This window comes from Gymnoscopelus microlampas (assembly GCF_963454915.1).
Source record: "Gymnoscopelus microlampas genome assembly, chromosome: 3".
Lineage (NCBI taxonomy): Eukaryota > Metazoa > Chordata > Actinopteri > Myctophiformes > Myctophidae > Gymnoscopelus > Gymnoscopelus microlampas.
Window position 1 is genome coordinate 6,011,069 of NC_139940.1, and position 22,215 is coordinate 6,033,283.

General features: G+C 41.4%; 1 protein-coding gene and 1 long non-coding RNA gene across 2 annotated transcripts; both read right to left on the reverse strand.

Annotated features, from left to right (window-relative positions):
* Nucleotides 1–1,706: 1,706 nt before the first annotated feature.
* On the reverse strand, nucleotides 1,707–2,292 carry LOC311042811. The gene is made up of 2 exons (XR_014600545.1): nucleotides 2,179–2,292; nucleotides 1,707–2,039 (listed from the first exon to the last, which is right to left on the reverse strand). It is a non-coding gene; the product is annotated as an uncharacterized lncRNA (long non-coding RNA).
* Nucleotides 2,293–3,478: 1,186 nt separating this feature from the next.
* Nucleotides 3,479–6,877, reverse strand: LOC311042810 (ras-related and estrogen-regulated growth inhibitor-like protein). The gene is made up of 4 exons (XM_084053832.1): nucleotides 6,713–6,877; nucleotides 6,432–6,485; nucleotides 5,952–6,028; nucleotides 3,479–4,805 (listed from the first exon to the last, which is right to left on the reverse strand). The coding sequence occupies exons 1-4, from the start codon at nucleotides 6,846–6,848 to the stop codon at nucleotides 4,386–4,388; spliced, it is 687 nt and encodes a 228-aa protein (XP_083909958.1). The 5' UTR covers nucleotides 6,849–6,877; the 3' UTR covers nucleotides 3,479–4,385.
* Between the last annotated feature and the right edge of the window lie 15,338 nt (nucleotides 6,878–22,215).

Sequence of the window (22,215 nt, forward strand, 5' to 3'; positions counted from 1 at the left end):
AAGACTTTTCAGATATTTCAACAACCGCCGAAGTATAACATTTCCTGGGCACCCCATGGAACACCCTCAAGGATCCCTACGGTTCTCCAGCAGTGTTGCCAGATTCTGTGAGGGAAACAAGCAACCAGGTCTAGGAAAACCAGCCAAAAGAAGCGACTATAGGGGCCACATGAGCACTTATAACATATACATCAGCTATTTGAGACTAGCAGATATACAAGCTCACAACGCGTCGCGATGCGACGCGTTGTGAGCTTGTAGATCGGCTATTTTCAAATAAAATATTGTGGGGAAATTATAATAAGCCGATCTGGCAACCCTGTTCTCCAGACCCTGCTTTGAGAACAGCTGGACTAGCAAAACAATGGACACTGCACATGCAGTGGAACTTTGTTAATCTTGTATTTTCCCCACTTTGGCATGAGGTACATTATGTTCTTCTGACGGTCCAAAGCAGCTGAATGCTTCTTCCCCCCTGATTATTTTTTTGTTCAACTCCAAATATCAAGAATATGATGTTATTTAGTTATTTAGTCAAATGGTTCATTGTCTACCTGTTATCGATTAAAATGTATACAGAATATGACTTAGAGGATGTTGTTTTAGACAGATGCTAGGTTCATTGTTTACCTGGTATCCCAGTCTCTTTGAGGCCCTAAGATTCTCTCTGCACACACACACGCACACGCGCGCACGCGCCCACGCACCCATGCAACCACCCACCCACACAGCTGCTGCCTACGTGAGGGTTGAAGCCTCTCTGCAGGCAGACAGACAGACAGACAAAAAGATGAGATAAGAGGGGCGGAGAGACAGATGGACAGATTACGGTAACACAGTGAAGTACATTAGAACTGAGGACATGTGTGCTGCTTGTTTGTTGACTTAAGTGTTGTTGTGTTTCTTGTGCCTTTCCTAGATGGTAACATGTATTTATAGGTCTGGCTGTGTGTGGCCATGAACTCACACAGTGTTGGGTTGTTGATGTTGTGATGTACTGTATATTACACATTACATAATAATCCTTTGTTTCAATTTAACTCCAAAGAGTGTACAAATGGAACCAAAGTTTGCTCCATTTGTACACTCTTGGGAGTTCCATTAACAACGAGGGTGTTGCCTTTCAAACGCTGCTGTGTTGAACGTGAGAATGGGTGCCAGAAAGACAGAATGTATGCATGCTGAACTGATGGTTAAGATCTTGTTCAGAACTATCTTGTCTGGTGGTTAAAGACTTTGAAAGACAACACTGATACTGTAAGCTTTATGGCACCTGGATTTTAATGTCTAATGCTAATACCTTGAATACGTTGACTGAAGATATTGTCCTAGTGCTTGACTGGATCTTTAACAGCTGTGACAACCCGACTAGTCTGGTGTTAACTGCTGTTGCAGTAATCTGGGCCTGTATGGTGAGATGAGAGGGTCAGTTGTTTTATTATGTTTCTTTCTTTTAGGTCTAAACTATTGATTGTTGAGTGTAGTTCAAAAGTATGAGGCCAAATCAGGTCTATGGTAAAATGAACTCCAATAATTTCATTACTGGAATTTCACAAGCTAATGAGACAGGTGCGAAACTACCAATAATTGAAAGAATAAATGTATATAACTAAACTAATAAATGAAACCTGTAGCCTTTCCAACATAATGTGTCTCATTGTAAAAGTAGTAAAGTAAAGCTTGTTGTAACTCCAACACTTTAATGTTTATTATCATGTTTATTATACAAATTAGAAGCTCATCCAGACAACAAAGTAAACCAAAACCAAAGGTTACACTATCAAAGTGTAGCAGGTCAGATATGCCATTCTGCAGGTGATGCAGAACACTTTTAACACATTTACAACTGTACATACAGTACAATACATTCAGGGTTGGATTTGATGAGGGTTCATACCTTTTAAGGGGTTACGTTTTATTCCTGCTTCTAGTCAAATTTTAAGTAAATACATGCATTTCCTTTGATTGTATCATAATTTAACAATGTAATAATACATTAACATTAACATTAACCGTGGTCACTATTTGGGGCAAATTGCCTAAATTTACCCATTTTTTTACGATGGAGTGATGCAGAAAAAAATACAGTAGCAGATCTACAAACTCACAAGGCATTGTGATGCAAATCGGGCTATTTCCACAATGTGTCATACAAAGAAGTATAGAACTTAAATGTGCCGTCCCCCCTCTTTTTTTCTTTTAGAAATCAACCCTGCATACATGAGATCCTGATAAGATCTGATGAGCTCTGATAAGAACTGATGATAAGTTGTGAGCGTAGCAGAGCCGTAGCACAGCGTAGCAGAGCCGCAGATCGCTGTGAGCTTGGAGATGTGCTACTGTATTTCTTCTGCATCACTCCATCGTAAAAATACAGTATGTATATGTATTATGTCTGTGTCTTATGACAAAGTTCATAAGTCAGGGCAGGATTGTTATCTTGAACAATTAGTGCAGGGGCCAAGCCAGATTTTGGTACCACCTAAGGTGGCCGTACATTTTGGGTATTTTTGTATTCCTACATGTCTCTAGTTTATATTTTGATATGATACATTTTCCAATTCAGTAGCTTAATGACAGTGATCACTCTAAACCGGCTAATGTATCTGGTAGGAGACACAAAGTAGAATCTTTGTGTCTCCTACCGGAAATACACCCGGGCATCAAATTATTGCGACAAAAAACAAAATATATCCATGTATTCAAGGCTTCATGGGGTGTGCAATTGATAGAAAATAAATTATTTTTTGGGTGAACTCCTCCTTTAAGTTTCCCAGGGGGACTCTCTACCCATTCAGCTATGACCACCCTAGACCGAAGGAGGGTCAACTTTTACAAGCTTATGGAAAGCAGTCTTTTTGCAAACACCAAAAATCTGAGAAGTTATCAATTGCACACCCCATGAAGCCTTGAATACATGGATATATTTTGTTTTTTGTCGCTATAATTTGATGCCCGGGTGTATTTCCGGTAGGAGACACAAAGATTCTACTTTGTGTCTCCTACCGGATACATTAGCCGGTAGGTAGTGATAACTGCCATTAAGCTACTGAATTGGAAGATGTATCATACCAAAATATAAACTAGAGACATGTAGGAATACAAAAATACAAAAACTTTACGGCCAACTCAGGTGGTACCAATTTGTGAAAATATCAGTGTTGGCCCCTGGACTAAATAACCTGTAGTTATGGAGGCATGCATGGAGTTTGCATTTCCAGCATATGGGTGCAAGTTACTAAAATCATATACTGTAGGCCAGGGGTCTTCAACAGGGGGTCCGCGACCCCTAGGGGGTCCTCAGAGGTCCGCCAAATCTTTGTGTGATAGGATTTTTTTTTTTTTACATTAACCACTTGAACCCTAGCATCCCTTTTCTGAGGAGAACTTTTTGCCAAAAATAGCAGATCTACAAGCTCACAACGCCTCGCGCGCTGCGAGGCGTTGTGAGCTTGTAGATCGGCTATTTTTGGCAAAGAGTTATAGGTGTGGAGGGAAAAAATAGCAGCAAAAGTTTATCTGAAACACAATTTTATACAATATAGAGGGGGTCCCTGCTTCATCTCTCTCTCAGCTAGGGGGTCCTTGGCCTGAAAAGGTTGAAGACCCCTGCTGTAGGCCAACCCAAAATCCTGACTATTATGATAACTTTCTCCAGATCAACATGTCCGGTTACGTTCCTCTTCATAAAGAGATGTGCTGAAAAAATCTGCACTAGAATCCGTGTTACATGTAGTTGTGAAACTGGCTTTAACTGCATGGTTTTAACCCTTCTATTATTGACCCCTTCATTTAGTGACAATAACCAGTTTGTAACCGTTTCATATCACTGTATATGAGGGGAAGCCTTTCTTTAATTTGAGAAAGAGAAAAAGTTCACAGTCCACGTTAACGGGTGCACGGTTCTGGCAGAAACGGTGTCTTTGAAAAGATCACCAGCACTCACTTTGTTCCTAATAGGATCTCTCATTTATTGAATAGCCCCAGCAGATCAAACACACAGCCTTCCTCAGCGTGAATAATGACATAAGAGATCCTTAAAAGGACAAAGTGAGTGCCAGGGATTTTCTCCAAAGAAGCCATGCTTAAATCCCACCATGGCTTCAACCCGCTGATGGCTGCTCAGATGGTCGTGCTGAGCTGTTAGATGTCAAGTGTCTTGACTTGCTCATGCAGGAAGACTTCGGCACGTAGACATGGGCCCGGCCCCCGGGGAGGTGAACCCGGTGGTGACCTCCTAATTACAAGGCGAGCCATGCACTGTTCAGCTTTAATCATCACATATCAAGTCCATCTTATCTTAATGGACCGTTTCCTCCCCGTTACAGACGCCAGGCCTTTCACACAGTCCTTTCATCACGTAGGCAGTTTATTTTATTTTTTTCTCACTCGGCACGTTTCTTGCCAAAAACGGCCGACACGGTCCTGACGATGCTCCGGACGCTGGCGGCGCCCCTCTTCAGGGCGGGGGACCCCTTGATGAGGTCCGCGAGTCCGTGGAAGACCAGCAGGACGCCGTGGTAGGTCTCGGCGGCCGAGATCTCGAAGAAGCCGCAGTCCTGGGAGAGCGCCAGCAGGTGGCCCTCCTCGCTGGACACCGTCCGGTGGCGCTGGAGGTCTCGCTTGTTCCCGACGATGACGATGGGGGTGGAGGAGGAGGAGGAGGAGGAGGAGGAGGTTTTCCTGGGACAGCGGAGGTGCTGCACCTGCCGTCGCACCACGTCGAAGCTGTCCTGGTCGCAGATGCTGTAGACGAGGACGATGCCGTCGGCCCACTGCAGCTGTTTGTCACTGATGGCTCTGTCCTACAAGGATGAGACAAGAACAGGGGCGTCACGGCCATTCACTGTGCGTACGACGCGACACCCTCACTCTCACAGATCCGTGATTTCATACCCCCCACTTTTTGAAAAAAAAAATAATAATAATAATAATATATATATATATTTTTTGATAATAAATCGGTAAAATCAGGCAAAAATAAGAATTAAATAACCTAACCCTAACCCTAAAACCAAAATAAAGTAACCAAAACACGAAAAAAAAAACTAACAAAATCCGCCCAAAAAACGCAACATTTTGAAAATACAAAATTTGTTTACATTTGACAGTTACAAATGTTTTTCACAATATTTCAAAAATAGCAGATCTACAAGCTCACAGCGCGGCACTCGGTGCCGCGCTGTGAGCTTGTATATCTGCTATTTTTGAATAGCCAAAGTGTAAAATAAGGGGTATAGTCCACCGAAAGTCCATTCCCCCCACCTTCTGAGAGCCCGTGACGTCCCTGGACAAGAACGTTCATGTCATTGCTGTCGGGGGCAGAAACCTCTTAACTCCATCGTTTAACTTTTTGTTTTTTTCCGTAAATGTATTGCCCTGCTTGATCATATACAGCAGACATGGGCAACTGGCGGCCAGGGGCCTCATGCGGCCCCCACCTTCACTTAATGCAGCCCGCAGGTTAATATCGGAAAACTGATATATTATTGATTTCAGCTGTTACAATTCCAAACATGCAAACATGACCCGCTTTAATTACTTCAGTCTATATTAGTAGCTTAATGACTAGTATTACAATTCTATTGTCTTTTTTTTTACATATTTCCACCTGACAGAGACGATATGATGGAGACATGACGGAACTATCGATTGTTGTTCTATTGATTACTTTTTCATTAATTTCATTAATCGAATAATCAAGAAGTGCATTTTTTTTATATTTAAAAAAAATATATGCATAAGGAACCAATGAACCACTTAAACCCTATTTTATACTTTGCCGTACAACAGTAGGCTATCATGCAAGAAAATAGTGAAAATAGCTGATGTACAAGCTCAGAACATGTCGCAAGGCTACGCGTTGTGAGCTTGTCGATACGGTAGTCTGTTTTCACTATTTTGGAACATTTCACCTGTAATGACATGACTGCCACAAAGAGCTGGCTTACCTGTGAGTAAAGACAGTCCCAGATGTTGAAGGATACTTCTCGTCCATCAATCTTGTCGACGTGACTGTATATTGATTCTGTTAACAGAAGGAAAGTCACAGTGTTGAGTGGATCTACTTGACCGAACTACTTGAACCCCAGCAACCCAATTCTGGGGCAAACATTTGGTGAAAATATAGCAGATCTACAAACTCGCAATGCGCCGCGTTGTGAGCTTTTAGAACATCTATTTTCGGCTTAGATATTTAGTGTATATTTTGATGCAGATACTTTTGTCCTTTTACCCAAGTAATATTTTTAATGCAAATAACAGAGCATTTCTACGTTGTGGTATTGCTTAAAACTATCTGAGTGACTTGATTTACATTACATACTGTAACTGACTTGGAAATGGTGCGAGGACACTCAAACCATTTCCAGTAAAGTTGGAATATTAGTAAACATTCTTTATATTACAGAACAGTGTAACAGGAGTCTTACCTATATCTCCATACTCCCCAATGAATCTCCTGGTTAGAAATCTGACAGTGAGCGCTGAAAACACAAAGATAGGCTTCATTAGAAACAATAAACATGTTATTATTGATATATTATTTATATATATAATATAAAGGTAATACAAAAATAAAATTATGTAATGTAAGCACCAAACAAACAAAAAACAAAGAAATTCTACTTTCCGTGACAAAAAAAACTGACAAGGTTTACAGGTTGGCCATAGTATTGAATAAACATTGTGTATAGAGAGGAACAAATCATACCTGATTTTCCAACGTGATCAGCTCCATATAACAGAATGTTGGCTTCCACTTTCTGATGATGATGATGATGATGATGATGTCCTTCCATGGTATTCACACACTGCTGATGGCCTCTGGATCTGATGTGTACCACCATTGGTCTGACTGGGAAGACTGGTCGTTCAGACTGGTTGGCAGAAAGCACTCTGAGCTCCAAAGTTGCCCCGGGTCAGTATTTATACACTCAATGGGAGGAGCCAAGGAAAACGAAAAGGAGCAACAGAAAAGCCAATAGAATTAACCCTTTAAGAGCGGGAACGCATCAGTGTCATTTTTAGATTTGAGAAGAAGAAAAAAAAAACATTATTTTACACTTTGGCTATTCAAAAATAGCAGATCTACAAGCTCGCTGAGCTACGAGCTTGTAGATCTGCTATTTTTGAAAATGTGTGAACATTTGTGAATATGTATATTATTTCAAAGTGAACATTTGTCACTCAAATCTTTGCTTCTGGGGGGTCCATGGAACCAAATATTTTCAGATGTGGGGTCCGCGGCCAGAAACATATTTCAATAATATTTTTTTTCATTCTGCTGAGGAGGTCCTGTGTTCAAGAGCAGAGCAGCCTCTTACAGACTAATATTCTCTATGTTCAGCAGTACACATCCATATTGAAATCTATTGTATAATGCTTGTAACCAGGGACGTGCACAGATAGACTCTAGGTGGTGCTAGAGCACCTGCCCTTTGCCCTCTTGACCAGAAGTTCCCTTTTGAAAAAAAGAAGAAAAAAAAGTTTTTTTCCCCAGTTTACAGCAGGGGTCTTCAACAGGTGGTCCGGGACCCCTAGGGGGTCCTCAGAGTTACTACAGGGGGTCCGCCAAATCTTTATGTGATATGATTTTTCTTTTTACCATAACCACTCGAAACCTAGCATCCCTTTTCTGAGGAGAACTTTAGCCAAAAATAGCAGATCTACAAGCCCACAACGCCTCGCACTGCGAGGCGTTGTGGGCTTGTAGATCGGCTATTTTTGGCAAAGAGGTATAGGTGTAGAGGGAAAAAAGAGCAGACCAAGTAAACAAAAAAAGTATAATTTACTTGAGCACCTGCCCCTCAAAATGTCTGTGCACGCCACTGCTTGTAACATGTATTCCTGTCATGTATTTTCAGTTGTATTTTCTTGACTTTCCACTTCTTTTGTTGTCCTGGCCTGGATCCAATGAAAAACCTTTTTTTGTTGTTCTGCAAGCCTGCCTCCTATAGGCACTCGGGTGGCACAGTGGTAAAGTGCCTGTCCGGAGGTTGCGGGTTCGAATTAAGTAAAAGTATCATTACTGCAATGCAGAAGTAATCTGTTACAAGTGTAGTACTGGCCCTTTAAGGAAAGTGCATAAAGAGGGGTGGCCAGGTTTGTGGCCTCCTGTCTAGCCAGAGGCCTGGTTTGAGTGTTTGTGAGAGAGACCTGGAGGCATGAGGGGACGCTCTGCTTGCAAATTCCGCCGATTTTCGCCGTTTTTTTTCTCTCACATCGTTTGGTGAAGCCCCCAAGGTTGCTGCCCTGTGCTGCGCTGCTTTTATCCGCCAGATTGGGACGTTCACGGCATATTTTGCACCATCACGGTGCGTTCAGCATCGGTGACGAGTGCCTCTAAACAGCCGCTGCTGGCTGCGTGCACGCGAGGCGATGCGAGACACTCACACAATCACGTGCAGCATGCGTCCTCGATCTCCAGGCTTTTATTTTTTATTTTTGCTAAAAAATAAAAGCTTGGAAATTCCTGTCCCAGCTGTTGGTACGCAAAAGCGCCTCGCGTCGTCTGATGTGGTGCTCATTTTTTATTTTGGGTGCGCATGCGCACCTGCGCACCAGTTATGTGCACCCCTGTATATATAAGAGTTTAGATAGGCTGACAATATTAGGCCTGTTGTTAATTATACTAATATATATCTGTACTTCCAGAAGCCTCCAGGTCCTTTGAGCAGCCGTAGCCTACCCTGTGGCTGTGCAGGCCTTTATCAATTGGAGCCATGAGCATATATTGAATATATTTGGGTACGTTTGTTATTTTGCTGTATTTTGTCATCTTGCTATAGGAGCCTAATGAATTGGGATGAATTGTTGGAGGGTTGGTCTAATGCTTTATTATTTGATTTTTGTAGGAGCTGAACTAACATCACTGTTTTTCCCACCGTGCTCTCTCTATCTATCTATCTATCTATCTATCTATCTATCTATCTATCTATCTATCTATTTTTTTAAATTATTATTTAGACTGAGTGCAATAGGGTTGACTGAGGACAGAGCTATACTGGGCCATTAAGTAGCATTGCATGATTTTGGTTTTGCTTATTTGTAGTTTGTTTTGATTTGCTGATTTGCTTTTGGTTACTTATTTACTTTATTTTGTTTTGGTTTTGCATTATTTGGATTTGATTTGTTTAATCTCTGTATAGTTTAGAGGCCCAGGTAGGCCCCAAAGCCCTTACCCTTATTGCCTCTTGAGTTTAGTCCCTTTTGCAGAACTCTAATACTAACCGCTTTCTTCCTTTCCATATTTTAACCTGACTATTTTTATACCAACTGTTGAATAAACTTGACACATTTGATACATCAGCCTCTGGTTCTGTTAATTCTGAACCCGTACCTTCCTGGGGAACCTTACCTTGTTCAGTCCTATATATCTATATATATATACAGTATATGGTTAATGTGTTTAAAGGATCCCTCACTCCTATATATGTGGGGCGTAGTCATTGCTTTACATGGCCCTGCTACACAAGAAAAGTCCGGAATTAAAAATGTACTTGAGTAAAAGTACAAAAGTTTGGTATCAAAATGGACTTAAAATTCCAAAAGTAAAAGTACTAAAATGTTTGAAAATAGCAGATCTACAGGCTCACAACGCGTCGCAATGCGAGGCGTTGTGAGCTTGTAGATCTGCTATTTTCAAATAGCCTAGGTATAACATAGGGCTAAAGTGGTTAACCTATGTTTTATAATATAATAATGTATATCTGCAAAGTAACTAGTAACTAAAGTTTTCAAATAATTGTAGTGGAGTAAAAGTACAATATTTGCCTCTGAGATGTAGTGGAGTGGAAGTAAAAGTACTAAAAATTGGAAATACACAGCAAAATAAAGGTGCCAACTGGAACCAAAACTGGTTCTTCAGAGTGATGCCATAGAAGAACCAGTTTTGGTTCCAGAGATGTGTTTTTAGAAAATAGCAATATCTACGAGCTCACAACTTGTGAGCTTGTAGATCTGCTCCTCAAAGTCCCACCACGCACCCGCTTGAAGTTTAAATTGACCTTGCCTTTTCAGGTCTTTGCTCCAAAATTGTGGAACAACCAACCTCTACCTCTTCACCCTCCTTGGGTATTTGTAAAAGCAGACCCAAAACGCACCTGTTTTCCCTGGCCTTTTAAAAACGTCCTGCTTTCATCGATAAATGGTTGGACACTTCTTCATGTGCTTTGTAAACTCCCAAGTTTTTTAACCTCAGCTATTTGTCTTCCTGTTTGGATTTATTCTGTATTTGATGCTTTTAAATGTTATGTTTTGTGTGTTGTAATTTTCATGCTGTACAGCACTTTGGTCGGCCTTTGGTTGTTTTTTAAACGTGCTGTATACATAAAATTGACTTGACTTGAAAGATTTCAAGGGCAAATTACAAATATTGATTTTATCAATATAAAACACACATTGAATAAAATAAACAATGTAGACAACATAGACAAAAAAAAAACTTAAAGCACCACAATGAATAATTAAAAGTGGAGGAGTGATTTAAAATTCGTCACAAATGTAGCACTCTTGCAATAGTCAGGTAGGGCGTTCTATCTGGACTGACTGACTGAAAAAGCACAATCTAGACCCCTTTAGTTTTCAGCTGAGTCATAAGAACAGATAAGAGAGCTGTGTTTTTAATTCATTTATTTTTCATATATATCTTTTTAATAAATAAAAAAAAAGGAATTTAACAAAATGTGAAATAAACTCCCTTATTGTCAGCAGCATTCTTCAGACTCTAGCTCACCCCCTATAGCACGCCTGTTTGCACTTTACTTATGTGACTATTATATACGGTATCTTGCTGTTTGTTGACTATATGGTTCATGCTTACTCTGCTTACTCTGGTCTCGCACTTGTAAGTCGCTCTGGATAAGTGCAATAGGCCTAAATTGTACATTGTAAATTGAAACCAAAGCCCCCAAGGATAATTCCAGCAACTACTAAAACAGCTAATTAAGTTGAAACTGCAATCCGGAGCTTATTTTAATGACTAAATGTTATTTTAACCAATAGAGTATATTAATACAATGTAACTAATACAGTACATCTGCAGTGGTAGTCTACCCTCCAGAGGACTTAGACAGTAATGTGTTTACACAACAGAACTGAATCAAGGAAGAAATGTAGTTTACAGTTCCCTGAATGAATCATTAACAGTTAGAGTTACTGTAATCAAGTAGAAGAGCAGATGACTTGAGAGAAGTCAACACATTCTAATGCTCTGATAGAAGCAAGACACTTCCGTCCTCTGGGAATAGAATAGAATAGAATTCAAAACAGCCAAAATACAATAAATGTAGCAGCATGTCTACTAATGTGTTTTGATTGATTGATGTACTTTATTTAGTAAGACATGAGAACAACAGTACATGGAAGTACAAATTCACAATACAAGGTATACTAAACTGGAAGACTCATTAAGCACTGAGCTTGTTTAAGATGAGATCCCCATGCACACAAATCATGATGACATATGAGACAGACAGATAAACACACTACTATACAGAGCGTCATACAATCAGCTTACAGGTTACTGGTATGAAGAGTGAAAAATATGTACAAGAGAAGAAAAAAATGGGGGGGCGGGGTTGGGGGGTGTAGGTTAAGACTTAGACAGGGGCCATTTTCGAATTGCAGCCTGAAGGTGTATCTTTAGGGCAGTAAAAACGTAACGTTTTGGTTGTGGTCTCCTTGAAGAAAGTGTGCCAATTGCCTAAGCTGTAATCCTGGGCGCTACTCTCCCTCTGCCAGCCTGGGGAGAGCCCCAAACTGAGCTAATGCTTCCTTCAATGCATGAGGAGTGAGCAGGCCGCTTCTCATCACCTGATGGGGGAGTTTCCCTGGTAGGACGTAACGTGTGGAAGGAACACGTTATTCCAACCAGTTCATTTCCCCTCCATCAGGCGCCCCGGCTGACCATGCAGGGTTGAGGCAGTATAGAGACCAGGATTACTGCATGTTTTTTGCGAGGGTACCTACCCTAGGGCATTGGTTCTCAAAGTGGGGTCCGGGGACCCCTAGGGGTACTTGAGGGGGTTCCAGGGGGTCCCCAGCTAAATGATGGACAGGAACCAAATGGACCCTTATGGGTCTGTAACTCTGAGAGTGTACAAATGGAACCAAATGGACCCTAACGGGTCCATTTGGTTCCATTTGTACGCTCTCAGAGTTAAATTAACATTGATTTTACAATATGAATTGGGGTCCCAGAGGTATAAATGCCATTAAATGGGGGTCCGCAGCCCTAATGCATGTCAAACTGGGGGTTCTTGAAATTAAAATGGTTGAGAATCACTGCTAGAGAGCCATAAAAACCTTCTCTTATTGGGGTCCCTGGCTTATCTTTTCAAATGGGGGTCCATGGGGTAATAAGTGTCAATTTGGGGGTCCTTGACATGACAAAGTTTGAGAACCACTGCCCTAGGGGACACGGGGAGAACATGCAAACTCCACACAGAAAGGCCCTTGAGGGGCCATACAGGGGAAAAGCCTTTTACTTGAAGACCACCGTGCGTCTATGCCCGGCCCTCAGGGGCCTCGGGGCCCCGGGGCAGATCCTTGTACAGTAATTATCCAGGTGTTCGTTGGTGGGCGTGCGTGTCAGGCCCTCGGCCGTGCGCCACAGGAGGGTCACACCACACAGGTCGATCAGCGAGCCGTCCACCAGTTCCTGAGACTCGCCGTCCACCTGGACGGAAATATGATTAGATAAGATGTGGTTGATGTTTTTGTTGACAAAAATGCATAAACATGATAAACATAGATTTGTACATAATTTGTCAAAAGGATAAAAAAGAAAGAAAAGCTTGAAAGTTTATTTCTATGTTTCTATGTGGTCCTTTGAATGCACAAGTGTAAATTGAGTGTCATGTGTTTGGGGGAGGAGGGTAGCAGAGACATACTGTACATAAAAATAAATTACCTAACTAATATTAACCACATGAACCCTAGTATCCCTATTCTGGGCAATCATAATAGGTGAACATTAGATGAAAATAGGAGATTTGGTGTAGAGGGGAAAGGGGAGGGGACAAAGTATAGAGCCCTGGGGGACCCCGGCCAATTAAGTATAGGGTTTCAATTAAAGCAACATGCTCATATCAAATGTATACAGAATACATGTAATAAGGGTCTCTTGGACCTCCTGATTGCCACCTGGCAAACCATCAAAAATAATGATGCTAAATATGTACACTACTCTACACTGAAAAGCTTATTTTCATGCCAATATATCTGTTGAAAGAAATGTCCCATTCTGATTTCCTCTGAAGCGCTGTGGGCATTGTGCGTGTGCCCGGAGCGATTCGGGCACACGCCACCCACCAAGCAACAAGCTTCCTTTCATTTCATGTTCAGCACGGGCCTACAAGATTCATCTAAATGCACACATTTGTAACCTGTTGTCATCTGCAGTTAAAAAGCAGAACAATGTAGTCAGCTGGTTTCTGCCAGACAGAGACGATATGCTGTATACATGTATATACTGTATAGTCCTCACCATGTTCCCCCGAGTCGAGACGGTCTCCCGGCGGGTGAAGACGTTGCCGCACACCGAGATCTCCCTCCAATGGCCGGGCTTGGAGTGCTGAGTGAAGCCATGGAGCGGGTGCATCACCAGCACGCCGTTGGTGGTCAGTCCGTCCATCTGTCCATCTTGTGTCTTCCATGTAACTGCATCCTCCTGCGGAAGGGGGAGGGGGGGGGGGGGGGAGTAAAAGTAATAAGTCCTGTATTAAAAATTTTACTTGAGTAAAAGTACAAAAGTATTGGCATCAAAATATGTATACTTATAGTAACAAAGTAAAAGTACCAAACTCTTTTTCAAAAGCAGCAGATCTGAAAGCTGTGATTGCCTATTTTTGAGGTATTCATTGTCTCCGCCAGGCTGAAAGGCATGGCGAGAGTATGTTTTGCACCCTGTCCGTCCGTCCATCCGTGTGTCCGTGTGTGTGTGTGTGTGTGTGTCTGTTTGTGAACAGACAGACACATACATTAAACATACAATTTAATTTGATATTTCATAACCTACACCCAGGAAGATGCTCTTGGAGGAGTCGAAGCCGGCGGCGTAAATGAGCGCGGTGTAGGGCGGGCTCCTCTGGCAGGTGATGCGGCAGGCAAAGCGCGAGATTTGGCTGTTGGTTGTTGTGTTCGTCACCACAAGGTCAATGGGACGCTCTGTGAAACGCCCGATCTGTTATAGACAAACACACAAGGGGTTTCACATTACCCACAACTTGTTTACATACACAGTATTAACCACTTTCACCCTAGTGTCCCTATTCTTGGCATGTCATTATAGAAACTCATTATAGGAGGGCTGCGATAGCTGAATGGGTAGATAGGCCGCCTGGGAAATAGAAGGTCCCAGGTTTGATTCCTAGGAAGACACTTAACCCCCCTTATCCCCCAATCAGGAGAGAGAACCCCACAAAGACCATTCATCAATTTTAATGTGCAGTTTAAAATGTGTCTGCTTATTCTTTGGTGATAACGTTTTTCTGTTTACCAAAGAGCTGGAGAGACAGAATTCTTCTTTTTTTGTTGTTGAATTATTTAGGTCTTTTTATGCATTTATTATGGACAGGACAGTATAGGCTGACAGGAAATGGGGAGAGAGAGAGTTGGGGAGTGACACGCAGCAAAGGCCGTCGGGAGCGGGACTCGAATCCGCGACTCGCTGTTAGGCTAAATTGTAGCCTAGGTGCCCATACCGCGACGCCAGAGGTCCGGGACAGAGACAGGGTTCTTACTGAACAAACACGCTATAACTATCAGAATATATAGCATGCATTTTCAGAGCAGAGCATATTTATTTGAATGACCTTGTCTGTTTGTGAACAGACAGACACATACATTAAACATACAATTTAATTTGATATTTCATAACCTACACCCAGGAAGATGCTCTTGGAGGAGTCGAAGCCGGCGGCGTAAATGAGCGCGGTGTAGGGCGGGCTCCTCTGGCAGGTGATGCGGCAGGCAAAGCGCGAGATTTGGCTGTTGGTTGTTGTGTTCGTCACCACAAGGTCAATGGGACGCATATTTATTTGAATGACCAATCAATCGATTTTGTTCTATCTTGGGTCAGTGGTAACTAACATAGTATACTTTAAGTTCCTATTTATTGCTATATGTATTGGTTATATTATCAATACAATCTTAGTGTTTTGGCAATTATTTGGGGGCCCATTTGCAATATCCTCACGGCCAACAAATCACTGGTGTATATAGTGCAAAACATAACGTATGCATAATGGATCCTACAGACCTGAAACATGTCTGTATTGCTGTCAGGAGCGTATTCCACCACGGCTTGAGAAAGACTGTAGTAAATGGTGCCCTGGCACATGATGGTGATATCCTATGGAACACAGAGAAGTTCACAGTGTGAAGGTGGCCAACTATGTCACATTTGACTTGCCCAGTTATACTCAAAAATGTCATGTTAAGTTTTAATTGCTTGCAATTATTTACACTGAGCTTACAAACTATAAAATATCAGGTACACTCTTTAAAGTGCGGAGTGCGTACTTGTTGTAAAACCCAAATAAATAATAATGTTTGTCGACTACGCCACCTTTGTTTAAAAGGAAGGTCCCCTATATATAGTACACACCACTTTTCAATTACAGGATACACAAAGGTTCGAGTTAATACCAGGTAAGTTTGAGAACACTTGAGAACAACACACTAAACCCAGGAGAGAGCTGACACAGAAACGGTTTGCAAAAAGGTAAGTACACATTTATTATTAGGTTACCTTTACATAGGCCTCTAGGCCGATAAAATACAATTACAAAGCCAAAAATATAATCCTAAAAATAACAGTAACCTCCTATGGCGCCGCTAAAGTAACTAAAATACACAGGTACAATTAACACTTAAAATACAATGAGGCCGATGTGCAAAAGTAGAAAGGTGCAAATATTAACAGGATGTGCAACAACAACTTCACAAGCAAAGTGCAGGTGCTAATAAAGTGCGATTATGCAATGACAAGTTAACCAGGTTAAAGTGCAAAATACTGTACACTGTGGTATTGTTACTTTTACTTAAGTCCCACATCTGAGTACTTCTTCCACCACTGATTGTACCTTAGCTGCCTGTGGATTACAGTCCATGTGTACAATGCTTGGTTTCACACCGTTGGCCTTGGATCTCTGCAACAAAGCGAAGGGGCTTTTCCTCCAAGCCTCGGCCGTGCTGAGAAGAGAAGATGAAACAGTGGTGGGAGCGGTGTGGTTAATAAAGCAAGCTTGCTACAAAGCTTCATTTCTGTTCAGATCTTTAGGACCAAAAGTACATGGCGAAATAAAATAATCATTAGATCAACCTGGCCAGATTATATGCTGAACAGCAATTACCCCCCCCCCCCCTCCCCAAAAAAAAACATAATCATCAGGTATTATGGTTATACTAGGAGGAAGATTTTTTTCAAAAAAGTGTACAGAAATTGTTAAAATTACGTTTTTATGTGGACACGCCTCCAGTTCATTAAGTATACCTGGTTCTCACCTTAGCACCTCCTCCACCACCTTAGCACCACCCACCTGTCCTAGTCCCTCCTCCTCCTCATGCCCACACCTGTTGTGTTATGATAATGAGGGGGAGGGTATATTTTTACTATGTCACTAAAGCGCTGTTTCTCTATTGGCACGTTTGACCCTCAAGGTTTCAGCCTCCAGGAAGAAACTCAAAATAGTCAGAGAAGACATAAAACACCATAAAAACACCACCAGGGGACTTAATGAAGTTCTATCAACCTCATAGACACATGAAAAACAGAAAAAGTGCAAAACCATGGCACCACCTCTTTAATAATGTACGTTTCATACCCCAGGACAATGAGCTCCCCATATTTGACTGGGGCAAGGATCTGCCCCGGGGCCCTTGGGACCCTCGGGGACCTCGGGGCGTGTACAGTGCTTGGTATCTGCAAAAAAAAGACGGGGCTTTTCCTCCTGGCCTCGTCCCTGCTGAGAAGAGAAGATGAAACAGTGGTGGGAGCGCTGTGGATAATAAAGCAAGCTTGCTACAAGCTTCATTTCTGTTCAGATCTTTAGAACCAAAAGTAACGCGTGGACAGTGCAGTAATATGGAGCTTCACTTCTTTATAGAAATGCTTTACTCACAAGTTTATGCTATTCATGACATTGGGTGCGTTCGGCAATGCGCACCAGTGCTACATTTCCGACCAGACCCGTTATTTGTTGTAAGTAATCCACTAATGCCTTATCTAGTGTAGAGAGATGCTGTCTGTTACTTTTATTACATGTACAGTAACATGGCGAAATAAAATAATCATAAGATCAACCTGGCCAGATTATATGATTAACAATCAATTATTTGTTTATTTCTAATGATGAGCGACATGATCGCAGTGTGAACAGTGGTGGAAAAAGTACTCAAGTGTTTTTCTTAAGTAAAAGTATCAATACTGCAATGTAGAAGTACTCCGTTACCAGTAAAAGTTCGTCATTAAAAATGTACTTGAGGAAAAGTACAAAAGTATTGGTATCCGCGATGCGACGCGTTGTGAGCTTGTAGATGTGCTATTTTCAAATAGCTTATGTATAAAGGGGTTAATGTATATTTTATAATGTAATCATTTATGTCTGCAAAGTAGCGTGTAACTAACGTTTTCAAATAATTGTAATGGAGTAAAAGTACGATATTTGCCTCTGAGATGTAGTGGAGTAGAAGTAAAAGTACTGGAAATTGGAAATACTCAAGTAAAGTACAAATACCTCAAGTACAGTACCTAAGTAAATGTACTTAGTTACTTTCCACCACTGAGTGTGAACATGGTCAATTCGATGAATATCAAAACACATTTACGTTCCATACCCCACGGCAAGGAGCTCCCCATATTTGACTGGGGCAAGGATCTGCCCCGAGAACCTCGGGGCCCTCAGGGGCCTTGGGGACCTCGGGGCCCTCGGGGGCCCGGGGCAGATCCTTGCGCAGTAATTATCCAGGTGTTCGTTGGTGGGCCTGCGCGCCAGGCCCTCGGCCGTGCGCCACAGGAGGGTCACACCAGTCAGGTCGATCAGCGAGCCGTCCACCAGTTCCTGAGACTCGCCGTGCACCTGGAACGGAAATATGAGAAGATAAGATGTGGTTGATGTTTTTGTTGACAAGAATGCATAAACATGATAAACATAGATTTGTACATATTAAGTCAAAAGGATAAAAAAAAAAATTAACAAGTGTAAATTGAGTGTGTGCCATGTGTTTGGGGGAGGAGGGTAGCAGAGACATAGTGGTGTAAAGTAACTAAGTACATTTATTTAAGTACAATTCTGAGGTATTTGTACTTTACTTGAGTATGTCGAATTTCCAATACTTTTACTTTTACTCCACTACATCTTAGAGGCAAATATTGTACTTTTACTCCACTACAATTATTTGAAAACTGTAGTTACTAGTTACTTTTCAGATATAAATGATGATATTATGAAACCTACATTAACCACTTTAGCCCTATTTTATACATAGGCTATTTGAAAATAGCCTATGTATAAACAAGCTCACAACGCGTCGCATTGCGACGCGTTGTGAGCTTGTAGATCTGCTATTTTCAAACATTTTTGTACTTTTACTTTTGGTACTTTAAGTACATTCTGATACCAATACTTTTGTACTTTTACTCAAGTACATTTTTAATTCCAAACTTTTACTTGTAACAGAGTACTTTTGCATTGGAGTAGTGGTACTTTTACTTAAGTAAAACATTAGAGTACTTTTTCCACCACTGCATACTGTACATAAAAATAAATTACCTAACTAATATTAACCACATGAACCCTAGTATCCCTATTCTGGGCATGTCACAATAGGTGAACATTAGGTGAAAATAAGCTAAGAGATTTTTGTGTTATCTTTTTTTAAGTGTTTTCTGATGTTAGTCTATTATAGCTAGATGACATCATCAGATATCATTATCCATTGTCTTCATTATAGGAAATGTAATGAGTGAATTTTAACATTTTTATAATTGAAAACGAGATATATTGAAAGATGAAACCCTAACCCTAACCCAACGTAATATTTTAAAACGTGTTTACATGGATATGAATGGTTCAATATTTTTTAACCAACACACAGACGTAAAGGGTGTTCAATAGCACTGATTTATGAAAAAAAACAAAGTTAAGCTGAAAAATAGTTAGCTGGTTTCTGCCAGACAGAGACGATATGCTGTATACATGTATACAGTGGCGTGCACAGACATTTTGAGGGGCAGGTGCTCATGTAAATTATACTTTTTTGGTTTACTTGGTCTGCTCTTTTTTCCCTCTACAGCTATACCTCTTTGCCAAAAATAGCCGATCTACAAGCCCACAACGCCTCGCAGCGCGAGGCGTTGTGGGCTTGTAGATCTGCTATTTTTGGCTAAAGTTCTCCTCAGAAAAGGGATGCTAGGTTTCGAGTGGTTATGGTAAAAAGAAAAATCATATCACATAAAGATTTGGCGGACCCCCTGCAGTAACTCTGAGGACCCCCCCAGACCCCCTGTTGAAGACCCCTGCTGTAAAAAGGGCACTTCTGGTCAAGAGGGCAAAGGGCAGGTGCTCTAGCACCACCTAGAGTCTATCTGTGCACGTCCTTGCATGTATATACTGTATATAGTCCTCACCATCTTCCCTCGAGTCCAGGCGGTCTCACGGAGGGTGAAGACGTTGCCGCACACCGAGATCTCACTCCACAGTCCGGGCTTGGAGTAGTCAGTGAAGCCATGGAGCGGGTGCATCACCAGCACGCCGTTGGTGGTCAGTCCGTCCACCTGTCCATCTTGTGTCTTCCATGTAACTGCATCCTTCTGCCGGGGGGGGGGGGGGGGAGTAAAAAGGCATGTATTCAAAATTTTACGTGAGTAAAAGTACAAAAGTATTGGCATCAAAATATGTATGTAATAGTAGCAAAGTAGAAGTATACCAAACTCTTTTTCTAAAGCAGCAGATCTAAAAGCTCAGACCACAGCACATTGTGATGTGATGTGCTGTGTTGTGATGTGATGTGCCTATTTTTCGAGGTATTCATTTTGAACGCATTTGTTCATAATGGATTGATCAATTCATCAAACAAGTTATGAAAAACCTGTTTAGTTTTTTTGCTTTATTATGCTGAGCATGAGTGCTATTTTTCAGCAACGCCCTGTTACACACACACACACACAATTTAATTTGATATTTCATAACCTACACCCAGCAAGATGTTCTTGGAGGAGTCGAAGCCGGCGGCGTAAATGCGCGCGGTGTAGGGCGGGCTCCTCTGGCAGATGATGCGGCAGGCAAAGCGCGAGATTCGCCTCTGGCTGTCGGTTGTTGTGTTCGTCAGCACAAAGTCAATGGGACTCTCCGTGGAACAACCGATCTGTTGTAGACAAACACACAAGGGGTTTCACATTACCCACAGCTTGTTTACATACAGATGTGCCACTTCAAAACTTCACACGTTACTGTTCTTTCCCTGATAGTGCCCTGAAAATGCTTTTTTTCCCTCCCTTTTCTGCCCTTAAAATGCACTGTTTTGCCCCTGAAAAGAAGTTGTCACTACACACCCCCGTTTTTCCCTTCAACAGACATCCATATACATGAGAACAAAAGAATGTGTGTTGAACAAGGTGTCAGACTCATTATGAGGCGAAAGGTGATTTGACCAGTTGCTCAAATTAATTAGCATCATAAAAGCAGTGATCATCAAAATAATTCAGCATTTTAAATGCCCTTCTTTGTTCCTCTTATTGCCCTGGGAATCCCCTGAAAATTTACTGTCTTGGCGATGGCAGGACATGTGAAGTTTTGAAGTGGCACATCTGTACACAGTGTTAAGCACTCTCACCCTAGTGTCCCTATATTCTTCGCATTTCATTATAGTTACTCATTATAGGAGGGTGGCGATAGCTGAATAGATAGGCCGCCTGGGAAAGGTCCCAGGTTTGATTCCTAGCAAGACACTTATCCCCCAATCAGGAGAGAGAACCCCACACAAAGACTATTCATCAATTTGAATGTGCAGTTTAAATTTTGTCTGCTTATGCTTTGGTGATTTTTTTTATTTCTGTTTACTAAAGAGCTGGAGAGACAGGATTCTTTTTTTTCTCCTTCTTTTTTTGAATTATTTAGGTTTTATGCCTTTATTATGGACAGGTCAGTATAGGCTGACAGGAAATGGGGGAGAGAGAGAGTTGGGGAGTGACACGCAGCAAAGGCCGTCGGGAGCAGGACTCGAATCCGCGACTTGCTAGGCTAAATTGTAGCCTATATAGGTACCCAGACCGTGACGCCAGCGGTCCGGGCCAGAGACAGAGTTCTTACTGAACAAACACGCTGTAACTATCAGAATATATAGCATGTATTTTCAGAGCAGAGCTTGTTTATTTTAATGATCAATCAATCGATTGTGTTCTACCTTGGGTCAGTGGTAACTAACATAGTATACAGTACTTTAAGTTCCTATGTATTGCTATATGTATTGGTTATATTATCAATACAATCTTAGCGTTTTGGCAATTATTTGGGGGCCTATTTGCAATATCCTCACGGCCAACAAATCGCTGGTGTATATAGTGGAAAACATAACGTATGCATAATGGATCCTACAGACCTGAAACATGTCTGTATTGCTGTCAGGAGCGTATTCCACCACGGCCGTGGACACTTCGGAGAGAGCGTAGGATATGCTGTACTGGTCCATGACGCCGATAGTCTATGGAACACAGAGAAGTTCACTGTTAGATAGAAACCACCAGTGATGGACAAAGGACTCAACCTCAGTACTTGAGTCAAAGCATAGATGAATCAACTTCAAGTGAAAGTTGCTCTGTCAAATTTGTACTGTAGTAAAACAAATACTATTCAAAAGTGCATGCTTGTAAAAAAAAAATACTTCAAAAGAAGACATTAAAACAAAAGTACATTTTCTTTTTAATACCAAGGCATTGCTGTATTGAAATTTAGACATTTTCCCCAAAAGAATCCTGAAATAAAAAAGTAAATAATAATGAAATTAGCAGATCTACAAGCTCGAAGGTGTCACATCGCGACAGGTTGTGTGCCTGTACTTTAGATCTGCTATTTACAATATATTTGAGATAGGGCACAAGTGAATAATTAGTAACAGTGGAGTGGAACGGAGTCAAAAGTACAATATTTGTCTTGAAGTGTACTCAAAGTCATAAGTAAGTATCCAAAATTACAAATAAATACTTGAGCAAAG

Bases quoted from the DNA above. Each gene is read 5' to 3' on its own strand.
- LOC311042810 (XM_084053832.1), bottom strand. From the start codon at position 6,848: ATGGTGGTACACATCAGATCCAGAGGCCATCAGCAGTGTGTGAATACC. The intron at 6,486-6,712 runs GTATGATTTGTT...TTGTGTTTTCAG, and splicing joins TGATCACGTTGGAAAATCAG to CGCTCACTGTCAGATTTCTA. The intron at 4,806-5,951 runs GTAAGCCAGCTC...TCATCCTTGTAG, and splicing joins GGGACTGTCTTTACTCACAG to GACAGAGCCATCAGTGACAA.